At 40.6% G+C, this 13080-nt stretch overlaps 2 protein-coding genes across 4 annotated transcripts; both read left to right on the plus strand.

Moving 5' to 3' along the window:
- Positions 130–8721, plus strand: LOC18791545. 2 transcript variants are annotated; one of them, XM_007225419.2, is made up of 10 exons: positions 131–2282; positions 2819–3292; positions 3386–3687; positions 4210–4932; positions 5013–5291; positions 5504–5665; positions 5819–6757; positions 6855–7070; positions 7570–7830; positions 8028–8622. In XM_007225419.2, exons 1-10 carry the CDS (start codon positions 887–889, stop codon positions 8373–8375), a joined length of 5100 nt encoding a protein of 1699 aa, XP_007225481.1. In that variant the 5' UTR covers positions 131–886; the 3' UTR covers positions 8376–8622. The 2 variants fall into 2 exon arrangements, with proteins under 2 accessions (XP_020420051.1, XP_007225481.1); XM_020564462.1 differs by having other exon boundaries at positions 130–2282; positions 2819–3687; positions 8028–8721.
- LOC109948580 (ACT domain-containing protein ACR2) lies at positions 9933–13076 on the plus strand. 2 transcript variants are annotated; one of them, XM_020562185.1, is made up of 8 exons: positions 9933–10145; positions 10609–10680; positions 10788–10839; positions 10929–11043; positions 11148–11215; positions 11369–12079; positions 12315–12419; positions 12545–13076. In XM_020562185.1, exons 2-8 carry the CDS (start codon positions 10610–10612, stop codon positions 12896–12898), a joined length of 1476 nt encoding a protein of 491 aa, XP_020417774.1. In that variant the 5' UTR covers positions 9933–10145; position 10609; the 3' UTR covers positions 12899–13076. The 2 variants fall into 2 exon arrangements, with proteins under 2 accessions (XP_020417774.1, XP_020417769.1); XM_020562180.1 differs by lacking the exon at positions 9933–10145 and having other exon boundaries at positions 10491–10680.

Consider the following 13080-nt stretch of genomic DNA (forward strand, 5'->3'; position numbering starts at 1 on the left):
GATTAAAGAATAAGAATATAAGACGAGCTTAATAGTAAGTCTTGATTTTAGTACAAACGATAATCTAAAATTATTTTAATTAATTTAAATTTAATATAGGAGGTCGAAAACGAAGTGCACTGTTCTCTGATCTAAATTAGATCTGCAATTTTAATTTTGCAAATAACATTTTAGCTTATAAAAATAAGCACCAAGGGCAAACTGTGTAAGTAATTAGTTGGCACACCAAATCTCAAAGTACGTTACACGGTAAAGGAAAGCTCCCTAGTATTTGTAGAAAAAGAAAAGAAAAAAAGAAACGCAATGCTAAAAAAAGCGGCAAAATCATTAGAATCGTGCGACCCATGAATATTATTGGTCCAAAACTTTTGGTATTGCAGACGTGGCCCTATCCCAGCAGAAGACGAACAGCCCAGCCACAGCGGATCTTCCCGAAGCACGTGCTGCCATAACTCCCCAATTGGGGCCACAACCTCTGCGGGTCCCATAGCACGTGCACCTACGTCGCCAGATCAACGGCCGAGACAAAGCGACAAACCTCGTTTTCACGTAACGATATCACACCTGGATGCAGAGGATTATAACCCGCCAAACCTCAGAGACGCAAAACTAGGAAAAAAATTACCACAAAAAAGGAAAAAAAAGGGAAGGGGAAGGGAGAGGGGAGGCGCAGGTAAACTATGATGCGCCGCTTATTGTCCAAAGTGCCTTCTCTCTTCTTTGTTTACCCTCTCAAAGCTCACCACACAGCCTCCTCTCTCCTCCTTCTGTTTTCCCTAAAACAAAAAAATTGATCAAAAATTTAAAAAAGAAGGAGAAATAAAAAACATTCAGAGACTGATAGAGATAAAGAGAGAAGAAGAGGCGAAGAAAAACGAAACCCCAAATGAAGCAGCAGCATCAGCAGAGCTCGTCGTCTGAGGCGGTATCATCGTCGTCGTCGTCGTCCTCCGCATCCACTTACGTGGACCAATCACAGCCCGCCACGTCGTCGCCGAATTCGGGAGCCTCCGATAAGCTTCCGTCGATACCGGCGGCGGCGCCGGAGGACCTCGCCGTGGGGTCCAGGGATGGTGGCGGGGCGCAGGAGAGCGTGACCGTCGATCGGCGAGGCGAGTACTCTGCGGTTTGCCGATGGACGGTCCAGAATTTCCCGAGAATCAAAGCTAGGGCACTGTGGAGCAAGTACTTCGAGGTGGGAGGATACGATTGCCGGTTGTTAATATACCCTAAGGGTGACTCGCAGGCTTTGCCGGGGTACATCTCCATATACCTCCAAATCATGGATCCTCGGGGCACCTCGTCGTCCAAATGGGACTGTTTTGCGAGTTACCGGCTAGCCATCGTCAACCTCGCGGATGATTCCAAGACCATTCATCGCGATTCATGGCATCGGTTCTCGAGCAAGAAGAAATCTCACGGTTGGTGCGATTTCACGCCCTCTTCTACTGTGTTTGATTCGAAATTAGGTTATTTGTTCAATACCGACTCCGTTTTGATTACCGCCGATATATTGATATTGAATGAGTCTGTTAATTTTACGCGAGATAGTAATAATAACAATGAGCTGCAATCGTCTGCGGGCTCGATGATGATGTCCGGTTCAGTGGTTGCCGGACCGGTTTCTGATGTGTTGAGTGGCAAGTTCACTTGGAAAGTGCATAACTTCAGTCTGTTTAAGGAAATGATTAAGACTCAGAAGATAATGAGCCCGGTGTTTCCTGCTGGAGAATGTAATTTGAGGATTAGTGTGTATCAGAGCTCGGTGAATGGTGTGGAGTATTTGTCAATGTGTTTGGAGAGTAAGGACACAGACAAGACGGTTGTGTTGTCTGATAGGAGTTGTTGGTGTTTGTTTCGAATGTCGGTGTTGAACCAGAAGCCGGGGTCGAATCACATGCATAGGGACTCGTATGGGAGGTTTGCTGCTGATAATAAAAGTGGGGATAACACAAGTCTGGGGTGGAATGATTATATGAAGATGTCAGATTTTGTTGGGCTCGAGTCGGGATTTTTGGTGGATGATACCGCAGTGTTTAGTACGTCCTTTCATGTAATAAAGGAGTTTAGTAGCTTTTCGAAGAATGGGGGGTTGATTGCAGGGAGGAGTGGTAGTGGGGCAAGGAAGTTGGATGGTCACATGGGGAAATTCAATTGGAGGATTGAAAATTTCACAAGGTTGAAGGATCTTTTAAAGAAGAGGAAGATAACGGGTCTTTGCATCAAGAGCAGGAGGTTTCAGATTGGGAATCGGGACTGTCGGCTCATTGTCTATCCCCGAGGTATGCATCGTTATTGCACAGGAGAATTCTCTGTTGTTTTATTCTTGATAATTGGTTGTAACCATCAATAACTCTTTCTTTTTGTGAATTAATGTGTTGCAAAGCTATGAAACCATGTGATACATCATTCACATACAGATATTTGAGGACTAGTAGTACCTTTATCATCCTATTTGAAAATGGTTTTACATGTCCTTCTGTATAATCCCACCACTTGAACGTATTGGAGCTGCATCTGTAGTTACTTGGCATCATGGGCCACTGCAAATCTGGTATGTATTAATGCTATCAAAGATAGCATAGGCCACCATGATTTGCATCTTTTGATTAAACTCTGCTCTGTGTGCTTGATGTTACTTGGGCATTGTTGAGGCATGCTCATTTTGTTCATAGGGTTGTGTATGCCAAGGAAATTTTAATATTCCCTATGTTGGAATGAGATAATTTTTTGATGTGATAGAGAACATTAAAAATTGCTTAGCTTGTGCTTTAGAGAGTGAACTGATGAAAAGATTTCATATTCTTTGTGGTATCAGGGCAGTCTCAGCCACCATGCCACCTTTCAGTGTTCCTTGAAGTTACAGATTCACGGAACACATCCAGTGACTGGAGTTGTTTTGTGAGTCATCGTTTATCGGTTGTGAACCAGAGGTTGGAGGAGAAGTCTGTCACAAAGGAGTCTCAGAACCGCTACTCCAAAGCTGCAAAGGATTGGGGTTGGCGTGAATTTGTGACTCTTACTAGTCTATTTGATCAAGATTCAGGGTTTCTTGTTCAGGACACTGTTGTATTCTCTGCGGAGGTCCTCATATTGAAAGAGACGTCAATTATGCAGGATTTAACTGATCAGGATACCGAGTCAAGCAATTCTGGTTCCCAGATGGATAAGAACGCGAAAAGAAGTTCATTTACGTGGAAGGTGGAGAACTTCCTATCTTTTAAGGAAATAATGGAGACCCGAAAAATCTTTAGCAAATTCTTTCAAGCTGGGGGATGTGAGCTTCGAATTGGTAAGCATCAGTCGCACATTTTCTTCACTAGAAGGGTGTTTCAGTTGTTTGCATTTCTTAATCTTACTGACAGTTTGTTTTTCCTTGATGCAGGTGTCTATGAGTCCTTTGACACTATATGCATTTATTTGGAGAGTGACCAGTCAGTTGGTAGTGATCTGGATAAAAATTTCTGGGTGAGATACAGGATGGCTGTTGTGAATCAAAAGAACCCTGCCAAAACTGTGTGGAAGGAGTCTTCTATATGTACGAAGACTTGGAACAATTCTGTTTTGCAATTCATGAAGGTGTCAGATATGTTGGAAGCAGATGCAGGGTTTCTTGTTCGTGATACTGTTGTTTTTGTTTGCGAAATATTAGACTGCTGTCCTTGGTTTGAGTTTTCAGACCTAGAGGTTAGTGTTTACAGGCCTTTTGCATTTATACACTGCCTGCTAATGATTATGGACTTGGTCCCTTTTAAACTTTACTACTTTAGCATGCTAAATGGCATTCTGTCTGATGTTGAAGTTTCTTCATTCTTGAATGCTGACCAATCTTGAGCTTGAGATAAGGTTTTTTGAATTTTCTGGGCAGTTATGTGTGGTTCTTTCATTTTTAATTGATTTCTTAGCTAACATGGTTTCGGATACATTCAAAGAGTTACATGGGATGGTTGATGTAAGTATGTTTACTTCACTCCAATTGTTTTGTACAAAAATGTAGTTGAGGATAAGGTACAAGTATGTTTGTCACCTTGTCATGTCTCTGCCTTGAGCTGTAATATTTCAATTTTACTTGGAGCAGTTAAGTTATACGTCCTTTGGCTCATTATTGGAGGAACGTAATTTGACTAAAACCAGAGTTATATTTTTTTCATCCTTCCACTATTTTATGGTGTTTGCCTATGTCTGTATTGATGTGTATTTTTCTGTCAGGTGTTCGCCTCAGAGGACGATCAGGATGCATTAACAACAGATCCTGATGAGCTCATTGATTCTGAAGATAGTGAAGGAATAGGTGGCGATGAAGAAGATATCTTCAGAAACCTGCTTTCTAGAGCTGGATTTCACCTCACATATGGAGATAATCCTTCACAGCCACAGGTCACTTTACGAGAAAAGCTGCTGATGGACGCTGGCGCCATTGCTGGTTTTCTGACTGGACTCCGTGTTTATCTTGATGACCCTGCTAAAGTAAAGCGCTTGCTACTTCCAACCAAGCTGTCTGGTAGCAGTGATGGAATGAAAGTCATAAAGAATGATGAATCTTCCCCTAGTTTGATGAATTTGTTAATGGGAGTCAAAGTTCTGCAGCAGGCTATTATTGATTTACTTTTGGACATTATGGTTGAGTGTTGCCAACCTACAGAAGCGAGTTCTAATGGTGATTTGTCTGATACAAACTTAAAGTCTCCAGATGGAAGTGGAGCTGCTAGTCCTCTGCAATCGGATAGAGAAAATGGAGCTGCAGAATCTGTGCATTGTCCTGTATATGAGAGATTGGATACCAGTGTTGATGAAACTAGCAGTAGTGCTTCGGCTGTTCAAAGCTCTGACATGAATGGGACTGGTATACCTGGAAAACCTCATCCTGGGCATCCAATTTCTCCCCCCGAAACATCTGCCGGGGGTTCAGAGAATGTGTCTCTTCGTTCTAAGGTACAATACTTTGTTCCTCAAGTATTTTAAATATTTTGCTTAAGTGATAGTACTGACTGTTTGAACAAATTGAAAATTAGACCAAGTGGCCAGAGCAATCTGAAGAGCTCTTAGGATTGATTGTAAATTCACTAAGAGCTCTTGATGGAGCTGTTCCACAAGGCTGCCCTGAACCAAGACGTAGACCTCAGTCTGCACAGAAGATTTCTCTTGTACTGGATAAAGCTCCTAAGCATTTGCAGCCTGATCTAGTTGCTTTGGTGCCTAAGTTGGTGGAGCACTCAGAGCATCCACTTGCTGCTTTTGCACTTATAGAACGACTTCAAAAGCCAGATGCAGAGCCTGCATTGCGGACACCTGTAAGATTTCCTCAGAAGGCGCATCCATTTATTCATTTACTTATTGTTTTCCCAAGATTAATATCCTTTTCCTGGATGGGTTAAATATCTATTTAAAAAAGCATTTTTGGAATATGTCTTCTGGAAAACAGTATGGCAAGTCTGTGCACGTTTGCACAACTTAGTCTCTCACTACATTATTCTTCTTTAAGTTATCTTATCTTGCTTCCCAGGTTTTTGGTGCTCTTAGTCAACTGGACTGTGGCAGTGAAGTTTGGGAACGAGTTTTATCTCAATCTCTCGAGTTTTTGTCAGATTCAAATGATGAGCCGCTTGCTGCAACTATAGATTTTATATTTAAAGCTGCATCCCAGTGCCAACACCTCCCTGAAGCGGTATGCATATAACTTATTCTGAATATTGGAAGTACTTTATTATATTATTCCTAGTAGAATAAAAATAAATAAATGACCCCCTTATATTATTTTACTCTAGTTTTGACGTGCTTTTCTCAAAGCATATTTAATCTTCTTTGTTCACCATTGTAGGTCAGATCTGTTCGTGTTAGGCTAAAGAATTTGGGTGTCGATGTTTCTCCTTGTGTTCTTGAATTTTTGAGTAGAACTGTAAATAGCTGGGGAGATGTTGCTGAAACCATACTTAGAGATATTGATTGTGATGATGATATGGGCGACAGTTGCTCGACATTGCATTCTGGTCTTTTCTTGTTTGGTGAACATGGACCTAGTTCTGAACGGTTTCATTCGGTGGATGAGCAGGCTTTCCGTGCTAGTCGTCATTTTTCTGACATTTACATCTTGGTTGAGATGTTATCTATACCTTGTCTTGCTGTTGAAGCCTCTCAAACATTTGAGAGAGCTGTAGCTCGTGGTGCCATTGTGGCTCATTCTGTGGCCATGGTTTTAGAAAGGCGCCTTGCTCAAAGATTGAATCTTGATGCTAGATTTGTTGCAGATAATTTCCAGCAGCCAGATGCTGTAGTGGAGGGAGAAGCCAATGAACAGCTGAGAGTCCAACGGGACGATTTTACTTCAGTTCTTGGCCTTGCTGAGACATTGGCCCTTTCTAGAGATCTTTGTGTTAAGGGATTTGTGAAGATGCTGTATACATTATTATTTAAATGGTATGCTGACGAGTCTTATCGAGGGCGAATGCTAAAGAGACTTGTTGACCGAGCTACTAGCACGACAGATAGTAGCCGTGAAGTTGACCTAGATTTAGATATATTGGTGACTTTGGCTTCTGAGGAGCAAGAAATTATTAGACCAGTTTTGAGTATGATGCGGGAGGTTGCTGAACTTGCAAATGTTGATCGGGCTGCTCTTTGGCACCAGTTATGTGCCAGTGAAGATGAAATTATTCGCATGCGTGAAGAAAGGAAAGCAGAAAATGCTAATATGGTTAGGGAAAAAGCTGTTATATCGCAAAAACTGAGTGAATCTGAGGCTACTATCAATCGTCTTAAGGTACTTGTTGTCTTAACTGGTGATATGGCTAGGATTATCGCATCTTGTTTATTCTTTTCGGGGAATATTAGAATTGATGCATGTCATGATGTGGCAGTCTGAAATGAAGGCTGATATTGACCGCTTTGCTCGTGAAAAGAAGGAACTTTCCGAACAAATACAAGAAGTTGAGAGTCAGCTTGAGTGGCATCGATCCGAGCGGGACGATGAAATCAGAAAGCTCACTACAGATAGGAAAGTGCTTCAGGATCGTCTTCATGATGCAGAGTCACAAATCTCTCAGTTGAAGTCCCGAAAACGTGATGAATTGAAGGTATAAATTGCTTTTCTTTCGTGTCATCTCTGATGACCTCACAGCCTTTTTACATAGTATGGTGTTCTTATGTAATTGATATTTTTCTTTAAAAAGTCTTTTCTTCTTGTTTTCATCTCTGGTCATTTGATGCACCAGCAATCAGTTTTTAGGTTTTAATGTTAGGCTTATTTTTTATTATTATTACTTGTGTTCGAGTTTTGTATGCGTGCCATTTGAGGTTTAACTTTTGAGTCTTGACATCTTGTTATGAATTGTGATTTTGGATCCTTCACTAGTGGGTTCTTCTTGCTATTTCTGGATCATGTTTTGGCAATGAATTTGATAAGTATGTACTCTATGGATCTGCATGTTTAAATAATGTTAGTGACCATGCCTATTTAATGAATTTTTTATATATAAAAAAATCTTTATGATACAAATTTTTTTGTTTGATTTTTGTGTCTTGCTTTTGTGTCAAGCCATGCCTTTCTCTAACTACAATTGATGAATGTGACAGAAAGTGGTGAAGGAGAAAAATGCTCTTGCCGAAAGGTTGAAGAGCGCTGAAGCTGCCCGTAAAAGATTTGACGAAGAACTTAAACGGTATGCCACAGAGAATATTACCCGAGAGGAAATTCGGCAGTCTCTTGAGGATGAAGTACGGCAGTTGACACAAACAGTGGGACAAACGGAAGGAGAGAAACGGGAAAAGGAAGAGCAAGTTGCTCGGTGTGAAGCGTATATCGATGGGATGGAATCAAAATTGCAGGCCTGCCAGGTTTTTGCCTCAATATAGCCAATGCTTTTCCCCCCCTTCTTTCTCATGTTCACCATTATCTTCGTCTTTGTCTTCTAATGATCTGTTTTATCACCAGATGCAGCTAGTTGTGGTGCTTACTGAATTAAGCTTCATATTTTGATTTACCATAAGAATATCAGAATGTGGTTTGATTGATGCGACCTTATCTCTTGCAGCAATATATTCACACCCTCGAGGCTTCACTTCAGGAAGAAATGTCCCGGCATGCTCCTCTGTATGGGGCTGGTTTGGAAGCTCTATCAATGAAGGAGTTGGAGACGCTGTCACGCATTCATGAAGAAGGGCTCAGGCAGATCCATACCCTTCAGCAGCAGCGTAAAAGCAGTCCAGCTGGCAGTCCTCTCGTGAGCCCTCATGCCCTCCAACACAATCATGGGTTATATCCTGCGACACCGCCCCAAATGGCCGTCGGATTGCCTCCTTCACTCATCCCAAATGGTGTTGGGATCCATAGCAATGGGCATGTGAATGGTGCTGTTGGACCCTGGTTCAACCATTCTTAGATCCTGGGGTCATAGCTCTCTCTGTGCCGATGCAGGCATTTGTTCGCCCAATCGAGTTGGGTGAAATTGCTATTTTTTTGAGTTACTGATTGGCATTTTGGCTGTTTGAGCTGTTGGAACCGAGTGGGATAGAAAAAAAGAAAAAGAAAAAGGAATAAGATGATGAAAGATGCAAGGCGTAGGTAGGCTATGAGGGAGTCCAATAGAACTAACAGTTGCAAATGCCAATACTCATTTGCCCCCCTTCTTTTTTCTTTTTCTTTTTTCCCATAAAAGTTAATTATAGGCTTTTTGAAATTTTTTGTTAATCATGTGTTCAATTTATTTTTTGAAGCTTATCTCTTTACTCCTCTCAACTTCTTTGATCTCCACTTAAATTTATGGTCTTTCAAGGGTGAGGCAGTTTGTCTGTTTTGTCATTGAGGCAGACCAACTAGCCCGAAGGGAAATCAATCACTCGATGCCCTCGATTAAACATCTGGGCGGCACATTTTATGTCATTTGTGTCTCGCTTTCCTCATGTACAGTTTAGCCCTAGAAGAGGCAAGGGAACACAAACTACAGTCCTGTATGCGGCCCTCTTCCTTAAAAGTAAATAAGTCAACGGCTAGGTTATGACTCAGCCGGATAATGATTATCACAAGACGGGATCGGTTATCTTTGACTAAACTGCTAGCGTACCGTGAGGGTTAGGAAACAGACTTAAATTACTTTGGAACCCAAAAGAAAAAAACTGAAGAAAATGGAGCCAACTTTGCCACACTGATCAAAAGGAAAACAAAATTTTTACATGCAACCTCAAGCCCCTTTAAAAGTGCACAATATCAATTTGTACAGTTGAACCGCGTGGATTTGTTGTTGACATGACACACCCATGTTAATTACGTGATAGGAAAATATGTGTGTAATTTGCTTCATGCATATCATGATTTTGTTGACACCTCACTATCAATCAAATATACAGATACATATAACTATTTTCCGCAGAAAGTCAATGGTCCATGTCAAAATGCATTACCGTAAATTTCGTTATTGTATAATATTATTATGTTAAATTACAGGTGAAAATAGATATATATATATATATATTAAACAAAAGAAACACTCCATCCATAAGCTTTGCTATTTCATCGCATGCATCTAGAGAGAGAGAGAGAGAGAGAGAGAGAGAGGACTAAAATTTGTGACATAATTTGGTGACGTGTGTCAGTGATTTGCAGGTGGGTTTCCATGGCAAGAAGAGGGAAGAGGGGAGGGATCCAAGAAGGTAGGAAATTATGTGGAAATAACAGAGGTCTATCTATGATCAAGTTGTGGGAGAAGAAATAATCAAAATAAAACGTGGCCTGATAAATCTCATTTGACTTCTCTGCGTGTCCCTCTCGCACTAGGAAAATTATATTTTTTGTATGATTTGTCTTCGAGCTCATCTCTTCTCCACACACAAACAAATAAACTTGCCAACCTATTTAAGCTAATCCCACCCCTCATTTCACAATCACCCAAAATAGTTATCGCCAGCCAGGACCCAGCAATTCTCTCTCTCTCTCTCTCTCTCTCTCTCTCTCTCTCTCTCTCTCTCTCTCTCTCTCTTGCATATATATATTTATTGAGAGATTAATTAATTTGTTGCTCATAAGCTAAACCTCATTTGTTTGTCAAGAGAGAGAACTGAGATTCTCTCCATTCCTCTCTCTCTCTCTCTCTGGCATTGCTGGGCAAATTGGCATGCGCTAAGCTTGTTCCACTACTAGCCACTACATTATCTGTGTAAGCTGCTGTTACCTCACCTGAACATTTTAGCTTTTGCTGCTTCTTTAAAATGAATGCAATTTTACAACCAAAACCCATTGCAAGTCAAATTAGCTACTTGATCATATATGTATATCTGGAACTTGGATATACAAATATGATGATCAGATAATCTCACTTTAAATTTTTTTGGAAATTGTCTCACTTTTGCCCCGAGATTGTTGCATTAATTGTAGAAAACGTGTTTGTAGTTGCTCTAAGAATTATTTGACCATATCTATATCCATCCATTTAAGCATGTGTTTGAGTTCTTTTGCCAAAATTTGCGGTCAGCAATATATATTTAAGTTTGTTTTACAATATTTTACAGCCACAAATCCATTTTTGGGATATTTTGACTCATTATTCTTGCCTCATGTTTTGACCTTATTTCTCTCTCTCTCTCTCTCTCTCTCTCTCTCTCTCTCTGGTGCATGTGCAGCATGAAGAAAATTTGTTGGCCTTACTTTGATCCCGAATTTGATAATCTCCCAGAGAGGATATATGGCCCTACGTAAGTGATCGAAATTTCCAATTCTATTGAACCCTGCTTTTGATTCACCTTCGGCAGTCTCATGAGCCCTGGAGTAAGATTTCTGATTTAGCTTAATTGATTTGCAGGTGTAGAGTATGCATTGACAACGAAACCTTGGAAGATTGCACAATAGTAAAGGTTTGTAAATTAATTATAAATAAATTAGTTAATTAATCCAGCCAAATATTTATATGATGAAGGTCATGATAGTATATGATGTGGTGCAGGTGGATAGCGTGAACAAGCAAGGGCTTCTCCTCGAAGTGGTGCAAGTATTGACAGACGTGAACCTCACCATCACTAAAAGTTACATTTCTTCTGATGCAGGATGGTTCATGGATGGTAAATATATATTTCTATGATTCAATTAATCCAATTACTTTTATTTAATAAAATAATCAATATTTTATGACCAATAATAATTTGTGCGCTCGCTTTGTTTGCAGTGTTCCATGTGAAAGATGAACACGGCAACAAACTTACAGACCAGAAAGTCATTAACTATATCCAGAAGGTGATTATCTATAATTAGGTTTCTTCATGATCAATGAGTTTAGTTAATTAATATTATTGACTTTTGTAGAGAGGCCTTGACAAATGATTTTGCATATATATGATCACAATGTCACCACTAACACGCTTAATTAACTCTGACCTAATGATGCAGGCCTTAAGTACAAGCACAGGCACCCCGGACTCAGCCAAGGCCTATACAAATAACAACCCTACTTTATTCTCACCCACAAACCCTACCGACCACACCACCATCGAAATGACCGGAACAGACCGGCCCGGTCTGTTCTCCGAGATCTCCGCTGCCCTAGCTGCCCTCCATTGCAACATAGTAGAAGCCCATGCATGGAGCCATAACGCCCGCCTTGCCTGTGTAGCTCAAATTTCGGACCAATCAACAGACCACAACCCGCGCCGCCTCGCAACCATCGAGGACCACCTCATCACCGTCCTCCGTGCCACAACCGCCCTCAGCCCGTGCGGGAAGGAACCCAATAATGGCCAACAAGAAGTAAAGACCATAGGGCTCTTGGGATCAGGAGATCATAATTATGTTCATCAAGGAACCATGAGCACCAATGTAGAGAGGAGGTTGCACCAGCTCATGCTTTCTGTCAGGGACTTTGATGGGCCCAATGATGGGCACGAAAGCTCGCCTAGGACGCCGTTGGGGTTGTACAGTGAGGTGGAGGGGAGGAAGACGGTGGTTTGGATTGAGAGCTGTGAGGAAAAGGGGTATTCTATGGTGAGTATTGAGTGTAAGGATCGGCGGAAGCTCATGTTTGATACTGTGTGCACTCTCACTGACATGCAGTATGTGATCTTCCATGCTTCTGCAAGTGGCCAAGACGGTTATGCCTTTCAGGTACATATTCATATATTCCTGATCAGTCTCTTATTTTGTACCATATTTACTGATCACATTGTCGTTCGGTATTGAATCTCTAATAGACTCTCTTTAGTAATTAATAGATGTACAGTCTGACTTATTTTATTGAAGAGGTAAATAAGTGAATCTCATTTTGATCATTTTGGGAAACGATGAACAAGGTGACTAAATTGGATATGGGGGACTATATTAACTAATGTTGTTTTCACAGGAGTATTTTATCCGACATATCGACGGGGATGCCTTGTGTACTCAGAGTGAGAAAGAAAGAGTTATAAAATGCTTAGAGGCTGCTATAGAGCGTCGGGTTTCTGAGGTGAGTATTGTCTATTTTTTCGAGATAAAAGATATGATCTATAAAGTAATGTGATATAAGTAATAGAATAATAATTATAAACAACAACATTAATTTATTCTATGTATATATATATATTTTGACAGGGGATTAGGCTAGAACTGTGTGCAGATGATAGGATAGGGTTACTCTCTGATATAACTAGGGTTCTACGAGAGAATGGGCTTGTCGTTGTTCGAGCAGATGTAGCAACTCAAGGAGAAAAGTCCATAAACGCCTTCTATGTGAGAGACATTTCAGGAAATGAAGTAGTAGACATGGACATTGTTGAGTCGATGAAAAGGGAATTAATGGGTTCAAATCCAATATACGTTCAAGTCAAGAATGACACACGGATCAGACCAAGCTCACCTGAAAGGTCGTCTCCTCTCTCTAATTTTGGAGACATGCTGAAATCTCAACTTGAGCGTTTGTCTAACAATTTTGCTAAGATCAAGTAGTGGTATACTATATGAACGTGTATAAATTAAAATGATTTTTTTTAAAAAAAAATCATGTACATACGTAGACAATAGACAATTTAATTCTAGGGCTGTACATATATAGATATCGATTGAAGGAGATCAATTGTGTAAATGCCATTTACGAGTGACTTATAAGCTAGGACTATTACTTGGATGAT

The sequence above is a fragment of the Prunus persica genome, chromosome G1 (genome assembly GCF_000346465.2).
Source record: "Prunus persica cultivar Lovell chromosome G1, Prunus_persica_NCBIv2, whole genome shotgun sequence".
Classification (NCBI taxonomy): domain Eukaryota; kingdom Viridiplantae; phylum Streptophyta; class Magnoliopsida; order Rosales; family Rosaceae; genus Prunus; species Prunus persica.